Source organism: Diplotaxodon limnothrissa, linkage group LG16 (assembly GCF_057381915.1).
Source record: "Diplotaxodon limnothrissa isolate DT_005_m linkage group LG16, D_limnothrissa_male_GT1.1, whole genome shotgun sequence".
Classification (NCBI taxonomy): domain Eukaryota; kingdom Metazoa; phylum Chordata; class Actinopteri; order Cichliformes; family Cichlidae; genus Diplotaxodon; species Diplotaxodon limnothrissa.
Window position 1 is genome coordinate 8311888 of NC_140611.1, and position 25615 is coordinate 8337502.

The 25615-nt window shown below is 41.2% G+C and overlaps 4 protein-coding genes across 4 annotated transcripts in view; 1 reads left to right on the forward strand and 3 right to left on the reverse strand.

Moving 5' to 3' along the window:
• Positions 1 to 3896, reverse strand: part of lats2 (large tumor suppressor kinase 2) — a 32087-nt gene extending 28191 nt beyond the window's left edge. Inside the window, exon 1 of the mRNA XM_085375081.1 lies at positions 3690 to 3896. The gene's annotated coding sequence lies outside the window, so the exon portion shown is untranslated. The remainder of the gene's footprint in view (positions 1 to 3689) is intronic.
• Positions 3897 to 7142: 3246 nt separating this feature from the next.
• On the reverse strand, positions 7143 to 9474 carry LOC146615683 (uncharacterized). Its single transcript, XM_085374913.1, has 2 exons — positions 9189 to 9474; positions 7143 to 8485 (listed from the first exon to the last, which is right to left on the reverse strand). The coding sequence occupies exons 1-2, from the start codon at positions 9472 to 9474 to the stop codon at positions 7143 to 7145; spliced, it is 1629 nt and encodes a 542-aa protein (XP_085231039.1).
• A 979-nt stretch (positions 9475 to 10453) lies between these two features.
• On the reverse strand, positions 10454 to 19536 carry ska3 (spindle and kinetochore associated complex subunit 3). The gene is made up of 11 exons (XM_085374935.1): positions 19419 to 19536; positions 19269 to 19330; positions 18340 to 18511; positions 17787 to 18216; positions 17592 to 17653; positions 15941 to 16140; positions 15659 to 15865; positions 13440 to 13628; positions 13212 to 13291; positions 12740 to 12867; positions 10454 to 10611 (listed from the first exon to the last, which is right to left on the reverse strand). The coding sequence occupies exons 1-11, from the start codon at positions 19534 to 19536 to the stop codon at positions 10454 to 10456; spliced, it is 1806 nt and encodes a 601-aa protein (XP_085231061.1).
• A 1215-nt stretch (positions 19537 to 20751) lies between these two features.
• LOC146615685 (uncharacterized) lies at positions 20752 to 25544 on the forward strand. The gene is made up of 4 exons (XM_085373828.1): positions 20752 to 20804; positions 20940 to 21129; positions 22363 to 22566; positions 24816 to 25544. Exons 1-4 carry the CDS (start codon positions 20752 to 20754, stop codon positions 25542 to 25544), a joined length of 1176 nt encoding a protein of 391 aa, XP_085229954.1.
• The last annotated feature ends 71 nt before the right edge of the window (positions 25545 to 25615 follow it).

Below are 25615 nucleotides of genomic sequence, written 5' to 3' on the forward strand. Positions count from 1 at the left end.
GTGTCACTGTTGGTGAGTTATGAGCTCGTAACAACATTACATCACGAGAAGAGCTGCTGTTTGTGTGCTTTCTAAATGTGAATCATTATGCTAGCCGCACAACTACTTCAAATTCAAATTTAACAAAAAAAAAAAAGGGCGACAAAATTGCTTTTTATTCTAACGGACAAATCAGAGACGTCACAATTCTACCCTCAAATTTAAGCTCAGATTAAATGATGTCAAATGGTAAATGGCCTGTATTTGTATAGCTCTTTTACTAGTCCCCCCTAGGGACCCCAAAGCGCTTTACACACCCAGTCATCCACCCATTCACACACACATTCACACACTGGTGGAGGCAGCTACAGTTGTAGCCACAGCTGCCCTCAATATTAAACAATGATACATTTCAAGAGTTTTTCAATATGGTTCCATGTCAATATCTAGTAAGATGAAAAGTTATCAAAATGAGTTATTACTATTATTATTATATACATGTGTTTATTTAAAACCAGCCACAGAATGTGAAACAATCCACAATTACCAGGCAGCCACCTATTTTTTTTATTTTGTAGATTCAAGAAGGTTACGTCCTATTTTTACTCATGACTGAGTCGCGTGTTTGTTCTCAATTAGCACAGAGCAGATAGCGAAGTATGTGCAGTATTGGATTTTTGGAGTTTTCTGGTTGAGCTGATTTACTACAAGTTTCCCCGGCTGATGTTATCTCAGGATCGCGGTAGTATTCCCAGAGCATTTCATTCCCACCCCCCACCCCCAAATGTTCCAATTTTTATATAACTAACATTTATGTATAAAACTTGAGGGAGTATTTCGATGGCATACATCTTTTTTAACAACCTAAAATGTTTTATTGAATGTCTTAAAGTAGCCAGTTGAGCATCGGGTGGATTCTAATTTTTTCCTCCTCAAACACCATTAACATTTGTCTCTGAGATATCATGACCACAACTTCTTTTTGTACTTACTATAGCTGCCAACAGAGATCTTTTAAAGCAGCAAATGACTTCAATTTAAAGAAAGTGTTTGCAGATACCAAATTAAACACCCAGATGTTTCCATCAGTTTCAAACGTGCCACAGCTTTGATTCACTGATAAAGTAATATAGTCTGAAAACTTTGAAGCGATGGTGATGCATCATACTGAATTCTTACACTATCCCAGAGACTCCCGTGTGTCTGTGTGGAGGTACAAAAGAATACCTTCAAAAGAAAACACACCAAAACTAAAATTTACAAGTCAAGTTTTGGTCTTAGGCAATGCCAAACACAATCCACCCAGTGCTGTGATATTCTATATTTAGATAATTAAAAATACATTCTTAACAATATTATCTTAATCTTACATCCCTCAGCATTACTACCAAGCAGCTGCAGAGGAAAAAGCTTCCAAACATTAAAAGCTCTTGAACTGCATCCCCAATCTCCTCCTCCTCCTGCTCCTCCTCTCTAGCAGTCTCCATCCCTTTGGGCCATTTAAGGAGGACACAGCCTTCACTGTTTGTACAGATCAAACTTTGCATAGACAAAAACATGCTTTTTCTTTTTACACTGCTGGGTGGTGGGGTAACATGGGGCCAAGCTCCATAAATGTTGCCCCATCTCCGAGATCTCTTGCCTCCATTCCTGCGATGCTTCAGGCGTCGTGTCCAAGCAATGAGCATTCCTTTCCACAAGTAAGTACAAGTAAAATACCGCAGCTCAATCACGGGGCAGTACGCTGACCAAAATAACCCAAAACACAAACTACACGGACAGTATCTGTCTATAACTACAAATCTGTAAGAAAAAAAAAAAGACATGACTCTGCCCAAAACAATGCTCTACACATAACCACCCCCATCACTGAACCTTACTCCTCCTTTGACCTAACCCTAAACCTAAGATGACTTAAACTTCATGCTTTTGGACTTTTTGCCTTTTAATGGCACATGTGACACTTTAAATGCATGTTTCAGGTTATGTCTTCGTGGACATGTGTTGTTCATAACAAACTTTAGCACACTATACCACAGCTTTCTTTTTGGTCTCACCAAAAACAAAGCTGCCCACTGTGATGCTAAATTGGGAAAGCATGCATTCTGCAATCTTGGACCCCACAGAATACTGAGCAACGCGAGCAGCTGGCAGGTTAATATTAATAAGATTGCCTCTAACCTGCCTGATGGATCTGAGAGAATGTGGACGGTCATATCTCTGCTGTGTTTAGGAAATTACGAAGCAAGAGGAGGCGGAGGTGGAGGAAAGAACACAACTTCCTAATGGGCAAAGCTGGCCAACAACTAAGCTTTGGGTGGAGTAAGACAGGGGGTAGAGGTGGGTGGGACCAACTCAGTTAACATTGCAGGACACATCACAAATGTGCAGGCAGGGACAACAGTTGATGGAAACTGGCTGCAGCTGTGAGAGTGCAAGTGTGTGTATATAAGAGGGAAACAATTTGGCTCTTTCTGTGTGTATCTGATGTACTGCAGCTCAACCCCAAAATCAAACCGATATGTTTTCCCTGTAGCCTTTCGAGTCATCTACCCATCTATATTGTTTTTGTGTGCATGTAGCCCACTTTTGTACATTTGTCCCTTTAAAACAAATATGGTAGTAGTAATAACATGTAATAATCCCTGCATACTTCTTACAATCCACTGTGTTGACAACATCACCACCAAAGCATCTGTTTGTATCCCAGTGGTTCCTTTTTGACAGATACCTCTGACGTGCATGACACCACACTGCTGCGCCACCCTAGTCTGAGTGAAACTGGTCCGACTGTCTGAAAATGTGACCCCCCTGTTACAGGACACAGACAGGCATGAACATCAAGCGTCCATTTAAAACATGTGACTTTGGTTTGCATCACCCAGGTCTGCTGTCACTGCTGAACTAATCAAAGCGCTGGACTGTCTGGACAGACAGAAGTGTGTCAAGCAGAAAGAAAGAGTGTGTGTGAGTGTGTTTTGTGGATAGTAGTGTGGTACCAGTACACCTGAATGAAACGCACTGTTGCATCAGGGCCAAACTATGCAGGCCCTGAGAGAAGTGAAAATGACAGAATCAAATCAGATGACTCCATTTTCATTTTCAGATACAATATAAAAAAATATTCTGACCTGTTATGAATTATTTTATTAAGCTCAGTTCTTATTAACTATAAATCTGTTCGCTCACTTTAAACAGTGAAATGAATGCAGGATCTTCTGACTAACAGCATCTACAAAGCATAGCTTCTGTTACTGTTAGTGATCCTCAGAAGAGGCACAAGTTAGGATGCCCAAATAAGATGCAGTTACTTTAAATGTACACAAATAAACAAACATTTAAACATAGACTAAACCCTTAAATTGAATTCCCACATTTGCACCAAAGCTTTAAAACTAGCGTACAGTGATATTTGTATAGGCATAAAGGTCCGGAGAGCCCTGTTTTAAAGCGCTGGGGCCTTCTCAGCAATATCCCAGGCTTGAGTTGGGGGCTGAGAGCAGCAACACATTCCAATGCAGGGAGAGAGAAAAAATGGAGGCAGTCCTGTAAGCTCCAAAGAGGCTCAAACATACAGAAACTTCAATTTCGTTTTCCATAAGCCTCGCTATATAACACACCCATAACGGAACGTTTTGCTCAGCAACAAGTCGTGGAAATAAGTCACACCACCACCACTCCCCTCCCAAAAAAAGCAACTCTCAACTTACCATGTGATAGAAGTGGCGAGAATAACTCAATATGAAGAGAATAAATTCCGTTAAACGGCAACTTTTTTTTTCGTTAAAGAGTCCGGTTCTCGGTTGTCGAACGCGTACACCTAGCTCAGTGGGTAAATATGATGAAATGAGCCTCCATTTTCTCCCCAAACTCCAGGCAGGATCAGAACTTCAGCACAAAGTTGGACACTCGCTGCATTGTTAACATTCCTCAGGTCACGTGACGGACCAACGCACGTCAGCGGACCTGAAGATCGTCTATTAGGCAACTGCCGTTCACTCCGTTCACGTTGTTAGCTAGGTGCTATTACCGTTTGCGAACAAATTAAAATTAAAAATGTTTTTGTGTATTCGGCGTCGTACAAATCTTTTTTTGTTGAAGTGCATCAGTAAGTTTTACTTTTGATTTTAATAACGAGTTAAGTATAGAAACAGAACTGCGGGGTTCTAGTTTACGCTGTCAGTGCAATAGCGAGTAGTAACGAGCTGTGGTTTTCACCGCTGCAGTGACTGCAAAAAGCAACGGAGTGAGACGTCTTGATTTCCTTCCTCTGAAATATTCACAGGCGGAGCTTCCTCCAAGCATTTTTCCCTTTGATAAATAAAGTATATCTGCACATTACATTACTCAGTCACCCCTCTCCGGCCTTGGAAATAGTTTTTACCAATGACTCAGTGTGAAAGCAAATAAAACGTTATAATAATGTCAGTTATCACAGGACAACACGTACAGCACAGAGCTTCAATATTTTACACGTACACACAGAATAACATAACGGCGACTCTTGGGTACTGGGTAAGCTGATGCAATTCCACAACTTTATTTTTTCAGTCACAGGAGCTATATTAAAAGAGAAACTAAACAGGAAACCTTCAGGAGTTTACACATCATGGAAGCACATGCGTCCGTAACAATAATGTCAAACAGCAATGTAGTGTGAGAACATGAGTTTATAAACTTCTTTCATACATGTCAACCTAGAAGCTCTTTTATTTTAGAGCAGAAAAAACATCAAATAGGAAGTATTGACTTTGTTCTTATGCATGTAAGAACTAAATACAGACAGAATAAACCAACAGTCATTTCACAAAGCCTTTTAACTACTATTAATACTGGTATTTGGCCTTGCTTGATAACAGTCCTCCAGCGCCACTCACTACCTTAGGAACGGGCAAACACCATTTAAACCAGCCTGTAAGACTATTTTAATCAGTCAAAAAAGGGGGCTTTTCGCTCCCTCCATAAAAGAGCAAGCAAGGTCTGCAGATACAGTCTACTCAGTCAAAGACTTAATAAAAAAAAATAAAAAAAATGAAGCATGTGTTCATCCAAAGTACATGCACTGCTGAAGAAATATATCAACCCATAGTACTGCTAATTAACTTGATTTTTATAGTTTGTTTAGAGCATCAGCAGTGCCAAACACCATGGCTAATTGAAGGGGAGAAAAGCAGGCAAGTGGACTAAATACTGTGGCTAGATGTCCTTATGGAAGCCCCAGAGCAATACAGTGTCAACCAAAACATGACCAGTCAGAAAAGACAGACAAGCATCTGTTGTCTGGGATATCCAGGGGTCTGAGAACAGAAGGCACATTCTGAACCTAACACCGATTATGAAGCATCACCTGTTAAAGCCCAGCACCTGAACTTAAGTGTAGTCTTTGTTATTGGAGCATTCCCAATTCATTTTTGGGCCCTGAGCCAATTGTATTGTAGCCCCTCAAACCTTAGGAGAAAACATAAGTATAAGTGTAGTGACTTTAGATTAGTTTTGGCAGAAGGTTGAGCACACAAGAATGATGTACCTTAAAAACAAACAAACAACAAAACAATGGGAACACACATTTAGACCTTGTTGACTACAGATGCTGACTCATCATGCACATCTGGCTTAGGGACCAAACCAGGAAAAAGTCCAAAGAATAGTGCATGATGTCAAAATAAATATCTGTAGAAAATATGGGCTGATCTGGAACAGCTTTACAAACTAAGGCACCAGCAAAGCAGCACTACTAAAATATGTAATTCAATAATCAGAGGGGTTATCTTCAAATTAAAAAAAATGCAGATATACTGTATATCAGTAGAAACTTTTCAGTTGGTGTGTCTACATTACTGAAAGGTCAAACCCTTTAAAAAGATCAAAATTTCAGTTGCTGGGTAACCTTTCTGGAAATAACCCGCAGCCTTGTATCATAACTACTGCTGTGGCTCGTGCTCATGGACCAAAGCCTGTCACAGTCTCCCACAGGAGAGGACAAACCAGTGAGAATGAATCCACATGTTAAATGTAGCTGATGTACTCATCTAACAATGTGTTTCTTCAGGCTCAACAGCATGTCAGCAATACTGTTTACTTCTGCACCAACACAAAAGATGATTCTTTTGAGATTTTTGTATTAAATAAGGAGCTTTAACTACTTTGGGAAAATTAATAATTACCTAAACACGTGGCTCAGTAAAAAAGGACATCATTGTTAATCACTGTATACAGCTCAAGCTAAAGTCTAATTTTCTGTTCATCAACATCATCATTACTATTATTTTTTAAACCTGCAAAACCAGCAAATCACTGCTGATGAAGACATTGAAGACATCTGCCATTCCAAGATGTGCTCGAATTGCCAACTTGTAGCTAATCATCACAGCTGACTGTACTCTTGCTATAAAAAGTACCTGGCTTACAAAAATGTGACTATGCCAAAAACGATGAGTTTACAACCAGTACTCCTTCACAAACCACAGGACATTTCTGTCCCTGCACTGTGAACAGAGAGGAGACACTGTGGCCGAGGAGTACTACGGTGTACTACTTTGTCTGGCATTTCTGTTATTTTAACCTCTTTCTATGCATATTCCTATGTGCACAGTTCCTGATTTAGATGCAGGGAAGCAACAAAAAAAATAAATAAAAATTAAAAAAGGTTTAAGCAACATGCCACTTCTCTGCAGCAGATGGATGTAATCTGGTAACTACAGTCAGGGATGGGGAAGACACACTTAACAGTCAGAGATGTGGGATCAGTGGAAATGCATTACCCAAACTGCAGTGTGTATACTTCAGCATTTACAAGTAGCTAATAAAGACATATTTCATAAGGGTTTTACTCAGTTTTCACCCAAAGCCTAAACAAAATAAATTCTTGCAAGTCAGCCATTCTTTGTGAGGGGAGGTGCATAACTTAATGACATCACATCTCAGAAATGTGGTTTCTGTATTTGGAGAAATGGTCCTATTGCTAAGTATAAACTGACCCAGATCACAAGGAGTGACATAGATTGAAAGTTAGTATAGTGGAAAAGTATAGATCTATTTGCTGTAGTCATGATGTAGTGTCGACACATAGACACAGAGGGACAGCAAGAAGTGCAGTCCAAAGCAGTAAAGGGAACTGAAGAGCCTGATCAGCATTAAAGGAGCACGAGGCGTTTGTCTACACATCACTCGAGTGGAGCAGCAGAGATGCACAGGTTGTTTAAGGCACAGGCAACTTGCACAATCTTATCAAAGGTTGAGAGGTTCGACGTGCGCTCAGAGGCTGCGGTGAAGGCGCTCTCGACAGGGCCCGTGAGCATGGCGTACCGCTGCTTTACCATAGAGATCACCCTCTCCACATGCCTCTGCACGCTCACTGTCTCAGAGGAAGGATCAGCCAGCAATGAGCCCTCTGTTCTCCCATATGCTTCTCCCTGGTAGCTGTCAGCAATTTTAAACAAGGCTCCACGTGCTGCCACGGAGTCTCCGATGTCCAGGTCACGGCTTGCCAGTACGACATCGCCCGGGAGAAGCTTGCACAAGAATCCACAGCCCTCAGCCAGGCTCTTGTCACTGACGTTTCCCAGCACACCCCTAGAGACAAAAGTGACCACGCCTTGTGGAGCCACGCCAATCAGATACTTAAACACGTTATAACTTGGCCCCGCCCCCTGAGAGACCGGGTCCTCGAAAGGCACGGTGAAACAGTCTATGATGACGGCGCAGTCAGGGTGAGAGGCTCGCAGCGCAGCTGGCAGGTTTTTACGGAGCTCAGCTCTGGAGGGCCAAAAGACAGCCGTTGGCACCAGAGTAGAGGACATGATGCTGACCATCCGGTGAACTGTTCTGGTAACTGTGCCGACTTTCACGCCAAAGCGATAAGCCAAGTCCTGATTGCGGAGGTCCAGGCGGAGACGCATTAGTGTCAGCAGCAGCTGCTGGAACTTGGAGAGCTTGACGTTTTTCATTCCATCCATGTGAGGTGCCAGCAGCCACATGACTGTCTCTAAGACAAAGTAGTTGGGTAAACCAGTGTAAAACTTCACTTTCTCAGCATCATTCCTTAAGGAGTTCTCTGAGAGAGACATTTTCTCCACAGACTCCTTGAGGGCCTGATTCTCCCTCTTCAGGGCTTTCAAGATGTCATCAAAGTTCACCGGGACATCAGATGTCTGGGCAAACTTTCCTTTCTTGCTGTCACTCACAGACTGATCATCATTATCATCATCATCATCTTCGTCGTCATCGTCATCATCATCATCATCTTCAGTGCTGAGGGAGGAGGAGGCACTCTCCTCTGCAGTGGTCTCCTGTTCCTTCACCTCAGGATGCTTTTCCTGGCCCTGTTCATCCACCGCAGACATGCCCTGGCCCTGGAGGAACAGCAAGGCATTGGCTGCCTCCACCCGTGCTTCCTGTTTGTCCACGATCTCTAAGGCACCCGGCTCCTTCATCTCTGGGCATAAGGGAGCCGCCGTGAACACAGAAGGAACATAATCCGGAGAGCGCGGATTCTTCACCTGTTTACCTGCATGTGAAAAAAAAGAATCTAATTCAAATTCATCTGTTTATGATACTTGTGATTTAGAGTGCTCTCTCATTTTGTAGCGTGCAATACATAAAATAACAAACAGTTGCTGTTGTTCAGTCAGTACATCCCTAATTAATTTTTCCTCTACAAACAAAATTTAAGCATGAAAATCTTTGCACACAAAAAGATTGCACACACCAGACAATAAAAACAAAACAAACCTAGCATTAAAATACCACGTACCATTAGCGGCATCTACTTTCATATATTTAGTAAACAAAATTTATAACCCATCCCAGCTGAATTAATTGCAGTAATGCTACATTTTATTTCCATCTGAACTTAGTTTCGTAGAGCTATTTTTTAGATATTCAAAGGCTTACAGCTACAAACACCGCCTTTTCCCAGTCATTTTAATCAGTGAGGGTTTTTACTATGTGATAGTGAACCTAAACATGTTTATTACCCGCTGCAGTTACACCGACTATGCCACTGTCCCTCCTGACTTCATGCAACCTTTGAACACAACACTGCACTGACAGCAAAAAAACCCAAACTCCTTGGTTTTCTAGACACGAGTGTTTATGTGGAAGCCTAGCAACATCAGTATGAACTGGTTTACTTTAAAAACAAACAAAACAAAACAAAAAACCCACACAGGGGGACACTTTTAGGGTTCAGAGTGGTTTTGCCTTCATACCTGAAATGAAGTGAGTACTACAGAGCCGACTGCCGTCGTTCGGCACCCAGCCCTCTCGGTTCACAGCAGCTATCCAGCGCTGCTTCCTCTCGGGGTCCCGTGGGAAACGGTAGAAAGATAAGGTGGTGCCTGGTGTCCTTCTGTTCCTGCAGCCTGCCACCACACAGGTGTGAACCATAGTAAGGCCACGGAGAAGCGTGGAAGTGTGCGCTGCAGTTTGCTGGGTGTTTTGACTCCCAAAATGGTGGTCTACCAGAGGGCGACAAAAAAACTGTAGTTCCGTCATCAACGGCCGTTAGCTTTCGTCACTCTGATTGGACCATCTCGGGACGACGTCATTGAAATGCGATCTTCACTCACGCCGAGAAGCAGAAACGCTAATATCCCGAAATCACACAAATGGTTAATTTGCTCTTTTTTAATTTTCGAAAATGAACATGACGAAGGAAAAAACAAACCACAGCAACTGGAAACAACCACAGACAGTATAAAACAGATGCAATATACCTGTAGCTTATTAGATCCCTCTGTTAATCAGCTCTGAAACTGGAGTACAGTACTTGGCTTTCATCCACAGCACACAACTGTGATACAGTAGCTTATTTCAATACAAGTGTGTTTAGACTGCACAAAGATAAAACTCACTAGTTATATTTGAAAAGCCAATTACCAATTTGTTAAAGATCAAGATAGTAGTAGTCACATGCAACACATCACAGCAATAAAAGTTCAGGATTTTCTGATTAACAGTCTCATTTGCTATTTTATTTAACTTTATACAAATGGGTAAGGACAATTAAAAGTGAGCTGTGGTAGATGGATAAACCATCTATAGTTTGACAATGCATATTCATGTGGCTGAATTATTAACACCCATTGGTTACTGCAAGTCATGTGTTATACTCCCGCTGCAGAAGACTGAGCTTGCTATTGATAAAAGTTTAGCCTTTTTAATCCAACAATGTCTCAATATATATCTTTATGTATTATACGAATCTGTACTACTTGTCTAAACAACCAGTTTCCATTTTATTGCATACAACCATGGAAATGCAAATTATTGACTCACAGGTCCATGTACTATTTACAATCAAAACACAAACCATATACAATATAAAGGATAGCTGCTTTCTCTGATTGAGTTCATTTGTTGGGACTCTTCTCATAATGTATGTTTTTCTTTGCTGTTTGACTTGATAGATAATCTTTGCCTGCAGCTTAAGTGCTTAACATCACATAGATTTTCGCCAACGGATGGACAAGCTTTAGATGTGTGTGATCAGTCTGTACACAGAGGTGTTCCGGTCTCCTCTCACATGCTTCAGTCTCTTGAGCTCTGTGAGACAGAGGATGTATACGGGGGCCTTGGTTCCGACACTGATGATCTTCTTCAGCTTCTCCATCTGAAACTCTGTTGTTTCTCCTGCAGAGGGCGCCACAGAAAAGGGACAGATTAGAGAAATGAGAGCTTGTTCACATGATGATTTGCTGGGATACCGCTAAAATAACAAACACACCATGTCTGTAAAAATCTGGCTTTTTGAAACGTTTCGGGGGCTTAAACTGGAGGAAATCTATTTGGTATACAATTCCAATTATGTAACTGATGATGGTAATTTTGTAGCTGAAACCTCACTGAAGCCAGATCAATGTAAAACTGATGAAACCAGGCAAAGAAACAAACTGACTGTTCTGCTAACAATAAAGATGAACAGCCTGGTGCTGGTAGCAAATGTCCTGAGACATTTTAATCAAGAGATCTGCAATCAGAGAAATAACAAACATCTCTTGTTTACTTTCCAAATATCATACTGTTATCTTGAGCACTGAGTATAAACAATTATCTGAAAGCACAACAGTGGATACAGCCATTATATGACCGTGTGTACTTTGAGAAAACGATGTAGATCTATTCAGCTGGGACCTAATATGCTCATTTCCAGCTTGACATGTTTATTTTTGGACTACATCAAGTTAACTTTGCATGATTCACAGCTTTAAATAACTGTTTATCTGAATGTGGCCCTTTGTGCAGCCCCCACAGTTCATCCAGTGAAAGGAGCAGTTTTAGCTTCCCTCCTTCACCACCATCCTTCCCAAGGCCACTTCCTTTTAAGCCAACTTTCTTCTCATGGGATGCTCCTCACAAACAGAGCTGTGCGCCTTACAAGAGCATATAATGGATATTTTCTTATGAGAAAAACACAAGTGAAAAGACAGCAGTTTGAAACCTGAGCGTTTGGGCTTACAAGGATCACCGACATCATTTGAAACTCTGGTCGTGTTTAAAATGAGCATCTACTATTGTAAGAGTATGTATATGACAGGAAAATATGAAATATGATGACAGGCTTGGTCGTATACAGATATTATATGTGATGTCCCCACGCTTTGATTTTAAAAATGGGACAAATCCTCAGATTTCAGTCTGATCAGATGCTTCCCTGATGGTATTGTGTAATCAGTCTGAAGCAATCTAAAAGTTTAACACAGTACAGCTAGTTCTTGCTGCTATCAGGAACAATTTGACAGGTTTATGAATCCTAATTTCTCATTGGGGTTGTGTCAGGAAGGGCATCTGGTGTAAAACTGCCAAATCAAACAGGCAGCGCTACCTGCTGTGGCACCCGCTTGTGACAAGGAAGCAGCCGAAAGCAGCTTCTGTGAATCCAGATTTCTTGTTACTTTAGAAGCTCAGTTTTTTTAAACAATTAAACCATTTTTTAACCTCTCATGTTTGTAACTACAACGGGGTGGATTATAGATGATCTCCCATTGAGTAACCAAGGGAAACATCGCCAGCACAGACCTGTTCATTCCCATTTGGTTGTTTACTTATGCAAATAGCACCCTCTGCTGCTAATTAACAGTCCAAACTAACAGAGGATGACAGCTTTATTCAGGGAAGGATTTCAGCATAACCGTGAAAACTACTGGACGCTATTTTTAAAACAGGAAGCGCTCCTCTGATTTAATAAAGGAAATCTGTGGAAGTCCAGTGTAACTGCAGTAATCAAATCCAACTGAACAAAAGTCAAACCAGCAAGATAATTTGTTTTCCAAGTTTGCAGCCAATCTGAAAACCACTGTGTGTGAGATCACAGGTGTTTTCTAAACTACTGACCACGACATCAACACCACTGCCTCAGTGAGAAGTTTAAACTGCTGCGTCAGAGTCTCCGTTTCTCACGCACCTTGACTGTGGTGTGTCCTGTAGTACATTAATGTATGATTACATTCTTCTCCACTACAGTTACAAAGCTATTCAATTCAATTCAGTTTTATTAATATAGCACCAAATCACAATAGCTGCCTCTAGGTATTTTATATTGGAAGGTAAAGGTCTGCAATATTACAGAGAAAACCCCAACAATCAGAGGACCCCCTATAAGGAAGCACTTGGCAACAGTGGGAAGGAAAAACTCCCTTTTAACTGGAAGAAACCTCCGGTAGAACCAGAGTCATGGAGGGCGCAGCCATCCTCCATAACCGGAGCTGTTTAAACAAGAGCTGCATTCATCCATGACCCTGTGCACAAATATAACACTGACCTTGATACTCTGCCATGAAATTGTTGATGTTGTGAACCGTTTGGTTGAGGCTGTTCAGGCTCATCTGCCTCAGGTAGCTCGGTAAACTCTGGAACTCGTTCTCTGACACTTCAGGCAGACTTGCAGATCTGGGAGAGGAATGGATGGAAGGTGACACGTCACAATCAAAGTTTTGAAAGAAAGACTGCAGGCACGCATCATGTAAGAATGGATAAAACTGAGTGAAATAAAGAAATTAACACATATTTCATCAGGAGAGACTGAAATAAGCAACACAAAAGTTCAACATTTATTAAAAATATATACAAATGATATCTCATATCTAATATTTTACATTAATATTCTTCTCTGCTACCGAGCACCAGCCTGATCTGCAACTTTGGAATGGACACACAATAAAAGCTACTAATTTAGAGTTCATGAATTAAATATTGCCACCTATATCTATATTTCTTATTTTATAACGGGCTACCTGTGTTTCTTTTTGTCAGGCTTGACAGGTGGGTGTTCATTTGTCATTGTTGTCTTCTTCAACTGAGCCTGGGACACAAGCTACAAAATAGGAGGAAAGAGCACGAGAGGAAATTTCACAAATTATAAATGTTATGTAACATTTACGTCAACAAGGAACATGAATTTATCTGCAAACAGCAAACCTATGGATTTCAAAAGTGCTTTTATGGGACTAAACAAGACTAACTTTACAGATGTCCTGTGTGACAGAGCTCAGGTCTGGCATCTCCGGGGTGGTTGGCTCTTGGTAGTGTGCTCTTATACGAGGTGTCCCCAAGCTGAACTCCTGGGTGAGTCCATCCAACTCCAGGCTGTTGACATTGGGCTCCTTAGCCACCTTTTCATTCTCGCTGAACTTCAGGATTTTCCCATTGCTCTGTAAATGACAGGAAAAACTTTGACCTTTAAACATGTTTCATTCACATTTTGATAAATCTCATCTGTGCACAGGAATGAAAATCAAATGAGCAATTTTAGCTCATTTTTGACTTCATGTAAAACAACAGAATTTGTTTGCTAGTAAGATGCTTTTAATTTTTTTATTACACCTTTTTTCTTAAAAATTTCTTGTGGTGAAAAAATATTTTGATATATTATGATGGACTGAAAACATTTTTTTAGAAGCTATATTAGTCTGTTACTATAAGAAGGAAGTTTCCCTTCTGGAGATTACAGTTCATTTTATTTAACCAACCTTTCATAAAATCTAGCCATACAGTGGGGCAAAAAAGTATTTAGTCAGCCACCGATTGTGCAAGTTCCCCCACTTAAAATGATGACAGAGGTCAGTAATTTGCACCAGAGGTACACTTCAACTGTGAGAGACAGAATGTGAAAAAAAAAAATCCATGAATCCACATGGTAGGATTTGTAAAGAATTTATTCGTAAATCACGGTGGAAAATAAGTATTTGGTCACCTCAAACAAGGAAAATCTCTGGCTCTCACAGGCCTGTAACGTCTTCTGTAAGAAGCTTTTCTGTCCCCCACTCATTACCTGTATGAATGGCACCTGTTTGAACTCATCATCTGTATAAAAGACACCTGTCCACAGCCTCAAACAGTCAGACTCCAAACTCCGCCATGGCCAAGACCAAAGAGCTTTCGAAGGACACCAGGAAAAGTATTGTAGACCTGCACCAGACTGGGAAGAGTGAATCTACAATAGGCAAGCAGCTTGGTGTGAAAAAATCAACTGTGGGAGCAATCATCAGAAAATGGAAGACATACAAGACCACTGATAATCTCCCTCGATCTGGGGCTCCACGCAAGATCTCATCCCGTGGGGTCAAAATGATCATGAGAACGGTGAGCAAAGATCCCAGAACCACACGGGGGGACCTGGTGAATGACCTGCAGAGAGCTGGGACCAAAGTAACAAAGGTCACCATCAGTAACACACTACAACGGCAGGGAATCAAATCCCGCAGTGCCAGACGTGTTCCGCTGCTGAAGCCAGTGCATGTCCAGGCCCGTCTGAAGTTTGCCAGAGAGCACATGGATGATACAGCAGAGGATTGGGAGAATGTCATGTGGTCAGATGAAACCAAAGTAGAACTTTTTGGTATAAACTCAACTCGTCGTGTTTGGAGGAAGAAGAATACTGAGTTGCATCCCAAGAACACCATACCTACTGTGAAGCATGGGGGTGGAAACATCATGCTATGGGGCTGTTTTTCTGCCAAGGGGACAGGACGACTGATCCGTGTTAAGGACAGAATGAATGGGGCCATGTATCGTGAGATTTTGAGCCAAAACCTCCTTCCATCAGTGAGAACTTTGAAGATGAAACGAGGCTGGGTCTTCCAACATGACAATGATCCAAAACACACCGCCCGGGCAACAAAGGAGTGGCTCCGTAAGAAGCATTTGAAAGTCCTGGAGTGGCCTAGCCAGTCTCCAGACCTCAACCCCATAGAAAATCTGTGGCGGGAGTTGAAAGTCCGTGTTGCTCGGCGACAGCCCCAAAACATCACTGCTCTCGAGAAGATCTGCATGGAGGAATGGGCCAAAATACCAGCTACTGTGTGTGCAAACCTGGTAAAGACCTATAGTAAACGTTTGACCTCTGTTATTGCCAACAAAGGTTATGTTACAAAGTATTGAGTTGTATTTTTGTTATTGACCAAATACTTATTTTCCACCCTGATTTACCAATAAATTCTCTACAAATCCTACCATGTGGATTCATGGATTTTTTTTTTTCACATTCTGTCTCTCACAGTTGAAGTGTACCTCTGGTGCAAATTACTGACCTCTGTCATCATTTTAGGTGGGGGAACTTGCACAATCGGTGGCTGACTAAATACTTTTTTGCCCCACTGTATTACATCTGACTTGTCATTTTGTTTGCCATAAAGCCGTGAGCATCTCTGGTTAAAAGTAAATGCTTTCCTGTTCGTCTTACGCTTTGTAAAGAATTTCCCAAAGCAGACTCTAGGTTGGGCATCACTGGCAACTGCTTGTCCTCTAAACCCGTGGTGGATATATCGGGCACATCATATTCCCAGGTGCGTTTGAAACCAGCTGCCCTGTTACAAGGTGGGGATGGAAGATCCAAGGTCTGGGTGTCATTATCCGTTTGCATAACGGATGGCTCAGGCTGCTGTGTGCTCTAAAAAATTAAAAAGGTGATGTGAAATTAAAATGTCAGAAACAAAAACACACACAGTTACATTTTATTTCTTACCTTTTTGGTACTGACTAGTCTGTTCACGTACGGCGTTTGAAATGCTGGGACTTCGGGTGTGGCAGGTAGGTTGCCAGGGTGACAGGGGAATTCTGGGACACCAGTGCCTTGTGCAGTTGGAGACGAGTGACCGTTTGTCTTTTTGATCTTGAATCCCGGGGTACAAAACACAGGCGGCTCTGGTGATTCCAGCTTTTCAGCTGAAGGTAATCAAAACAATGTCACAGGAAGATATTTAGAACCATTTCACTGCAGTGCTTTCTCTTAACAGCCTGGTGCCGTTTCTCTACATGTGCTACTTTTATTTTTCAAAATACTAGGTATTTTAAATACATAGTATAGAATTTTTAATACCTTCAGGTGGCATCTTTGAAAAACAAGCAACATTTCAGATAGAAAAATGGTGCACTGACAAAGCCTTGAGCTGTTTAATAAAAACAAATGTAGTTCCCGAGTACTTAAAGCTGATCATTTTCTATGAAAAGCTCGTTTTGGTCAGTGTTTTTTTATTTCTCTTTTGGACGTCAGATTTCGCTGAACAAAATGTTCAGTACACTTTTTTTTTTCAGATCCAAGTAGTGAAAAAATCTGCACAAGTGTGATGTGGAAACTTGTAGTCTCCACTGGCTAAACGCTGGGGATTTTGTATCATTATTAAACTTAAGACAATGAAAACATAACCATATCCAAACATGTACTTTTTAATTAACAGGCATCAGAATATGTCATGACATAAGATTACTTACAACTTACTAATAAATAAATAGTAAGATATTTTAAATAGTTTATAACACTCGAAAAAACACTGTTTAGAAAATGTAAGATGAAAATAAATGCAAAGGGAAACATCTGATCATAAACTAAGTGCTGGATAAAGTCATGCAAGAAAAAGACAACTGAAGAAGAGAAACATCTTGTTTCCTGAATAGTAAAGACATCCGATTTCTTTACTAAAGATGTATACTTTATACATTTGTGTGAAAAAAACGTTTTCACTGAACTCTGTTCAGTCCTGTGAAAAGGTGAGTACACCGTTCCACAGAAACTAAGATCTTAAATAGCAGCTAATCAAATAGCATTCAGGCAGGGTGGTTATTTGGGATCGTTTTGCAGACACAGGTCCTGGACACCTTGAAGTCATTCATCGACCATGAATTTCTCTGTATGCCAAAGGATTCTAGAATCAAATGTGAGACCATCTGTCCGACAGACAAAGCTTGGCTGATACTGGGTCATGCAAGAGGACAACGATCCCAAGAATATCAGCAAATCAACAACAGAATGGCTGACAAAGAAAAGAATCAATGTGTAACAATGGTACAATCAAAGTGCAGACCTTAAGAGAGCGGTGCATAAATGGCCACAGACTTGATGTTGTAAAGAAGAGTGGGCCAAAATTTCTCCAGGACAAACTGACAGACTGATAAAGTTATACAGACAATTACTTCAAGTTATTGTCTGTATATTTACTTCAAGTTATTACTTCAAGTTATGGGTCTAGACGTGTCTACAAAGTACTGAATCATTGGGCGTACTTAGTTTTTAAACAGGACAGCGTAGAGTTTTGTGAAAACTTTCTCTTTTCCATGAGTGTAGATGACAGTCACCTATTGTGGGGTGAAGAAGAGCTATGAGGTTGACAGTTTCATACCTTTAGTCTGCAAACTGTCTATTAAACCGTTCACTGGTGGTTCAGTTGTGTCCTGTAATGGTCTGTTGAACAAGAAGAGACTCATAAAGCAGGAAAAAGCCGTTTTACACAGTAAAGTCTTAAAGGACCTGCAGTAGTAACACTACAAACCCTGAGTGTGGCCGACAGGGGTCATTATAGTTCATACCACTCTACCTTGGTTGGTTCTCAGTCTTCTTGAACAGATTCATGGTGAAGTCATTGTTCAGACACATTGTGTGCTCTGTGATGCCAAAGTCGTGCATCTGGGGTGTTTGGAGTTCGTAGTCATCCATTCGCAGGTTACATTTGGGGGTAATGGGCATGGGCGATGGTAGAGATGCTTTGAGTGAGGGTTGAGGAAGGTTCATCTCAGGCATTGGGGGAACTTCTGAACACCACTCAGTCCCAGCCAGAACTCTCCTTAGGTGCAGTTCAGACAAACCAAAATCAGAGAGCTGTGGAGTTCGCAGCACATCAGTGTTGGGCAGCTCTGGTTTTGGAGCCATTGAGGAAGGATTCCCTCCATCCTCCTCCTGATTTTCCTCTTCTACTGAGTCGTCATCTGCTTCTTCATCTTTAGCCTCCTCCGCCTGATCTTTAGGCTCTATACAAGAAAAAGTCACAATAAGAACACCATAAATGCATGTCGCTTTTCTTTTAAGTGAAAAGAAATCATTACACGTGATTACCAGTGTTATGTAGTCGTTTTGCCATTGTTAATACTTACTGGTTGATCTCTGGGTGTCACAGGGAGCTTGGTAACCATAGTTCTCGCAGTGTCTCTTCAGCCTCTCAATGTCCTTGAAGACTTTCTGGTCCATTACTCTACACGCCTTAATGAAGCTGCTCGCCTCATTATTCTTTGCTTTCTGCTGAGCCAAGGCATCCTGGATCTGTCCCTACCCGAGAAGAGACTAGAAGTGATGAGCACTCACCATTCAAAAATGAACCGCCCGACCAATTTACAATATTAGTCTTCAATAAAGATATTGCTATGAATAATCGGTTTATAAATGACACACAGATATTCCTTATGATGCTTGAAATAAGCGTCAAGTTAACAGAAGTCAAAGACGTGGAAAACCTTTGGCAGCTAAAGACTTTATATTATTCTCACTTCAGTGGAGAGTTCAACAATAGCAAAATGGTTTTACCTGCAGTAATACATAACGGGTAGTAATTTTGTAGGTAAAATCAATAGCGTTTTGTACGCAGTTACACAGCACAGAAATGCAATTTAATTTTTATGCCTTCTGAACAAGTGCACTCAGGCATTTCAAATGACAAGACTTGCTTTTATAACGATGCAGGCCAAACTGTATTTAAAAGAAAGGCAATAATTAGAGAATAACCACATTTATCTTGGCCTTTTGAAAGGGTCTGTCTCTGAGTTGGGAGCCACAGTATAAAGGATGTAAAAGTGTAATAGATAATCGTGCATCACCACAGTTCTACCTTTAATATGTTAAATACAAAGTTTGCCTAAAGTAAGATTTTGAGTGCAGGACTTTTGAATGCATTTGGTTAATTTTACATAACGCATTTAACGATCTTTGTTGCAGCTGCTGATAAAATATTGCATTGTCGCGCTAACCTGTGTATATGTCGCCACCTTTAGATGCAATTTAAAAAAAAAAAAGACGTGCTAACTTTTACCTTCAGGTTCCCTACGTCACAGTTCAGTTCATGATAGGCTCGCATCGCTCTGGCTGTCTTTTCTGAAATAGAAAAGAATTCATATTGAGATATGTGCGATGAGTTCACTGTAAGCGATTTAAGCAGCCTGTGTGTCAGCGTGTTTCTCACCGCTCTCGTCGTCGTCGCTGTTGCGGTTTTCAAATGCGAGCTGGAGCTTGGCAGTCTCAGATTCCAGAGTCACTGCCAGCTTTTTCAGCTTCCTGAAGAATTGTGTAGTCGAGTCCATTTTCAGGCAAAAGTCCGACACGAGCAAACTGAAACCGACGTCAGACCTTCAAAGGCCGTTTGTTTATCGTTTCTATGTCGGCAGAAAGAACTAAATTTCAATTTTGGCGCCTCTTCCGGTATTAAGCGGAAGAGACTTCTTCTTCTTCTTCTTCTTCTTGGGTTTTAGTGTTTAACGTGCAAAGGGTTTTATTCGCGCCCCCTGTGTTAACAGACAAGGTAAAACTGACGAACGTTTGATATTTTTCTATTTGACAGCGCATTTTAGTGGCATGAGTATATGGTTACTTCTTCATATCGTGCTCGGCATTGTGACACTGAAATATTTATTATATTGTTTAATCGACTTGACTCCATTTCAACGTTGCTTTTGTCTTAATACTCCATGACCTTTTATGCAACCTACATCAGAAGATGTTTCTGGAGAATTCAATTCAAAATGCTGTGCAAATAAACAGAATGGAACAGAGAAGGATATCATGTGTAGCAAGTATAAAGATTAGATGCGCTTTTTTGTACAGTATATGTTATTTTGAATAGTCTGCAATGCTATATTTCAGGATAAATAGAAGATGACCCCTCCTTTAATGTGAGATAATGCTCCAGGTCTATATTAACACATTCAGTTGCCTCCATTTTAAAGAGATGTCAATATTGTTTGGCTCCACATGCCCCAGAAATAACCCGGATAAAAGGTTAAATACTGAGACCATGCAGCCAGGAGATGGAGCTGTATAGACCCAGAGAAACTGAACCCAGGAAACCTCTGATGAATAGAGGATCTTGTGTTTGTCTCCACAGCCTGGATCTGCACTGGACTAAACGATTGGAAAATGACATGTACTATTTATACAGGTATTATGTGAAAATATAACACCTGCAATACATGTGCACAGGTGAACATGCACCTCTCAGCATTTCACAAATGTTAATCTAGCTTTACATTAATCTGTACGCATCACTTTTTTCTTCCTCTCAAGTTCAAAAAGGTATTGTAGGTGGAAGGCGCTTATCAGATACACTGATTGTATATAAATAGCGCACTGTGAAGGTCAGCACAAACCTGCACACCGAACAAGCGAGGTGAGGTGTAAAAAGAACCAGAGGATTTTTGATCTGGTAAATGTCACAGTGATTTACACCAACTTCCATCATTTCTAAATCTCAACTGTTCATTTTCTCCTTAGATAACCTTCCAGAGGACAGCTCAGGAGCCATGGCGATGTTTGGAAAGGTTTTGGAGCCAGTGGGCTACATGCAGACTGTGAGGTGGGTGTTCCTCTTTGACATGATAATTCACATTGTAGCTATGCAAACTTATTGTTATATACAAACGGTTTTTTTGTCTTTTTTTTGGGGGGGGGGGCTAAACCAGGAGTGTCTTTACTTACTTGCTGTGCACAGGGTCTTGGTCCAGGGCATCTGTTCCTATCTTGGTGGCAGTGCTACACAAGAGGAGACTGAGCTGGCCAAGAAGAACTTGGACCACATCGACCAGGAGCTGGGAGCAACGAGCTACGGCCTGCTGAAGGACCAGGAGGTCCATCAGCTGGAGAACGACCTGGCTGTGGTGTACTACCAGCTGGGCACTGCGGTGAGAAAACTCTACGACCTCATAAACACAATTTTATGTGCAAGGTTGTGTAATATAGCTGAATAAATGATGCAAAGTCTAGAAAAGAGACTATAAAAGCAAGTATTTCATTAGCAATGGTGATAATTTTATTATATAATTATTTAATGGGTATGCAGATAAAATGAGCAACTGGAACATCATGCCTCAAGTTCTGGGACGTGAACATTTTATCTTTATTCACTGATCCCATGACAGACAAATAAATAAATACATTAACATAAAACCATACACAGACTGAATAATCCACAATTAAAATCAAAGAAAATAAAAAAAAATGCTAAAAAGAAATCCTGCCTGTGCTCTCCTTTTCTACTCAAAACACTTCTTACATACGCCTATAGTCTAATATATGTGAAGTTTCCAACCTCTGGACCCTATTCTGACTGGAAGCAGGTTTATTTATCAAAACCTGGGCCAAATTTTCAATTGCTAGCTTCACCGTCAGTTCTCTAAGGTGAAATTAATCCTGGGAAGTGTCTTTTTTATCAAATTGTCTGAAAACAGGGTGAAGGACTTGGAAGCACTGGTGGATGTAAAACAGTATTATGGCAATAAATTGGCATATATAAAGCCTGAAGAGTACAAATATTTAAAAGTAAAGCACAAAGACCCCTAAGCTTACACTGGGACTGCATTTGAATTCATCACTGTGAGTGTATTATGTAAAAATATGGGACCAGATGTATGATTAAAGCATCTGCTCATTTCTACTGACTCGTATTAACAGGCTTACGCCTTCTATTTTTCTCTTTAATTATTTCCGCGGCTAAGTGTGGCATTTGGTTATGTCATAAGTTTACAGGTATTTGAATTTGGTGCTGGTGGTGGATAGGGTGGCAAGGTGGGGTGGTAACAAAAACACAGGCAGCAAATGAATTCATGGAAACGTTTACCCACTGTCATTTTCTGGGTGGCTGGTTATTTTTGGAGTGAACGGATGAGAGATAATGAGACTCTTCATCAGCTAAAAGCTGCCAAATGTGAGTGCAAACACCTAAATTGATAGAAAAGGTGCTGAGTGTGAGAACCGGAAAAGCTTTATGTGTCCTTGTCCAGATTATTTACTAACATTCCTTCATATTAAAGGAAAATGCCATGTTTTTAATTTGACCTGTAGTAAACTGAAGTATAGAGTTTATTATTGCCCCGAACCACTGGGTTTTAGATGCACTCCATCTCCTCTGGTTTTAGGTGAGGGCCCAGTCAGACTTCACCAAGAAGGAGACTGAGGTGTTCCTGCAGTACGTGCAGGATTACCGGCTGGAGAGGCAGCTAACAGCACTCTACAATCGTCTAATGGGAGTGTCGGCGCTGACAGACCAGCCCCCACTGCTGGAGGAGGTCATACTGAGCCACAAGCCCAAACGCTGGGAGCTGAGCGAGTTCTGCGTCAAGGTTAGTGGATGTGGAAGGGTGGTGCTTGGTGTGGAGGGGTATTTGTGATTAACTCATTTGGCTGCAGGGAGTCGGGGTCATTAAAGTTTCATTTTTTTCTTATTTGACTTTCATTATGCACAGGCACGCAAGCCTGAGGTGAGGTTTGTGCAATCTTATGCACAAATGCACACACACTTTTTTTTGGCACATTTATCTTTGTGAGAACCTTCACTGGCAAAATGCATTATTTGGTCCCCCGATCAAACATAAATTAGCTTCGAACCTCACCCCCAAAATACTTCAAACAGCCCATTGAAGGACAGTCTGGAAAAAAAAAAAAGAACTGGTCACTTTTTCAACACGCCCTCAGTTTCAAGGTCTAAAGCAGTTTGGTATCCCGTAAATACAAATCTCCAATCAAGTACAAACCAAGAGAAAGGAAAAAAATATATAATTAAAAAACAATCCTGGAACTTCATTATATAAGATCCAAAAATGAAGACTCTATGTTAGATGCAGTCACATATATAACAGCACAAATATATCCAATCCCACTGAGAACGAGTTATGGAAAAAATGCAGGAGAGGAAAATGCAGTGAGAAGCACAGCTGTACCAGATTAACTATTAGTTTTCATAGCAAAAAAGATAAATGTGACAGAAAGGCACTGAGGTCCCGTGGGGAATGAAGCATGCTGCATCTGTCTTCTTGCTATGAAAATAAACTGAATATTTAATCTGCGGCGCTGTGACCTTCTCTTGTCTTTCTCGTGAGCTGAGTCGGCAAATTCCACCTTTGCCTGTGCTGGGAACAAATGTGTTCTGTCGCTTGCTTCGATAGATGAAGAGCTCAGGCTTTAAAGCTAAAATTTAAAAATCATTAGTTTCTTGTAAAGAAACTGAAAGGTTACTGGTTTTATTACCATAAAAGCATTTTCCTCCTTTATGCACAGAATCAAACAGACTTCTTTTTTTCTATTTCTTACATTTAAAAGTGACCTGATGGTCACTGTGGGTCCTTTAGTCCATCTGTCATTCCCCTTGGCAAGACACACAGAGCCAGTCTGCTACATAACGACTGTCCAATTTTACAGGAAATGAATCTCCCAGAAGTCACAGGCTTGTTTGTTATATAAAAGCAGTTAGATGATTATCTTTAAACCATAATTGGCTGTGTGGGGTCAGCACTGACCTCCTTGTTATAAACAAAATGTAAGACGGTGTTAAAGGAAGTGTGCACACTTTGCGCTGCTTGTCCGTTTAGAACAGTTGTTTTCTTCAGTCATCACCGCAGTGAAGAGAAGAGTTTCCATCCAAGAAAGTCAAATCAGTCCAGAGTCCACTTATTAAAGGGCTTAAGTGTGGATTAGCCTTAATGCTGAAGCAGCTTCTGCTTCTGAATGAGTAAATTTGTTTGCACGTTTCTCTTTTCAAGGACTGATTTGCACAAGTGCACTTATATAAAAACACGGCGAGCTAACTGATGTGAAATGATAGTTGCAAAATGTGCCTTCATGGTGTGGTTTAAATAAAAATGAGAAAAAGGAGCTTATTTTGCACACAGTGTATATAGCTGCAGGGTTTACTTTGAGAGAAGGACATTTTGAACCAACTATAGTAATCAAAGTCATGGCTGCAAATCATGTGGTCAAGCCTGAAGAGCCCGACCTTGCTAATCAAAGAAACTACAGCCAAGTTTCTTTAACCTTGAAGAACTTATCATAGATAAACATATTTTAGGTGATAACGTAATCTGCTGTGATTATGCTTCTGGTGCTGAAACAAGAACCAAGGCGATGTCATTTTGTCTTAAACCAGACAAAATCTTACATCTACATAAGATAATTACCCAAACCTGAAATAATAATGCTTTGATTATTATTAATATTATTATTATAAGAACCCTCTGTGTTGTCACTAAAGGAGCCTGACTAACACTGGATATCCAGATAGTGCTTTTTGACTCATAAAGGTCAGGTTTGTTAAAGCCTTGCGAGCAGTGATTTTATTATGAATTACAGCTGTTACTCAGAAAGGTGACTGGGTCACAGGAGAACAGTCAGTTTGTCATGTGCATTGTCATTTTTTTCAACATACAGTGTTAGGGTGAGGTGTATTTACACCATTTAAAGGCAAAAAGCATGTTTATTAAAGAGCTGTTTTGTTCCTGTGGTTCCACTTTCTCAGACTAAAATGCTGGCTAAAGGATTTATGGGTCATGGACACTTTCACATGTTCACGTTCTTTTTCTCCTCTTTCTTCTGACAGATAAATTTTGTCCTGGGCACTGGTCTGCTCTGCCTCTTCACTCAAGCTTCCCTAACAGGAAGAGACCAGGCTCTGCTTATCAAGAGCTGGTCTGACCGTATGGGCGCTCTGTACAGGAAAATGAAGAACACGGGAGGTCGCTGCTTAGGCTACTTCCTGGAGCAGGCGGAAGAGGATATACGGCAGCAGCTGCAGGAGGCCGTCCACAACCGATTGCCCCCAGACGAGGCGGCAGGGAGCATCCTGAAAACCCTGGAGAAGAATTACGATTGGCTGCGCTGGGCGGTGATGCTCCACCCCGCTGTGGGACCCAAGGAGGAGGAGGAGGAGGAAGGAGGAGAAAATGAAGGTGAAGCGACAGAACGACAGCCTGGCAATTTGCTCTCCGTGGCATCTGAAGCTCCTATCCCCCATGTGGTGGCGTGCTACCGGGACACACCCACTACACTGGATAAAAGCCGCATCCACCAGCTCATCGTGGATTTGGAATGGAAGATCCCCAACCCACCACCTGAGGTGTACGCTTCCATAGAAGAAGACCCAGGCAGGGCTAGGCGCTACCTGGCTTCCCGCATGCTGAAGAAGCTGCAGGAGGGGTTGGGATCTGGTGTGGCCGTCCATGTTGTTCCGGGCAGGATGGAGATGAAATGCAACTTCCCTCAAGCCTCCTACTACCTCTATGAGTACAAACACCGGCTGGCCTCAGGCACCGTGTGTGTGTTTGGATGAAAGAGAGATCGTCTGCTGGTCTCATGCACATGTTTCATAATTCTGCTACACTATCAGCTTTAGATTTGTTG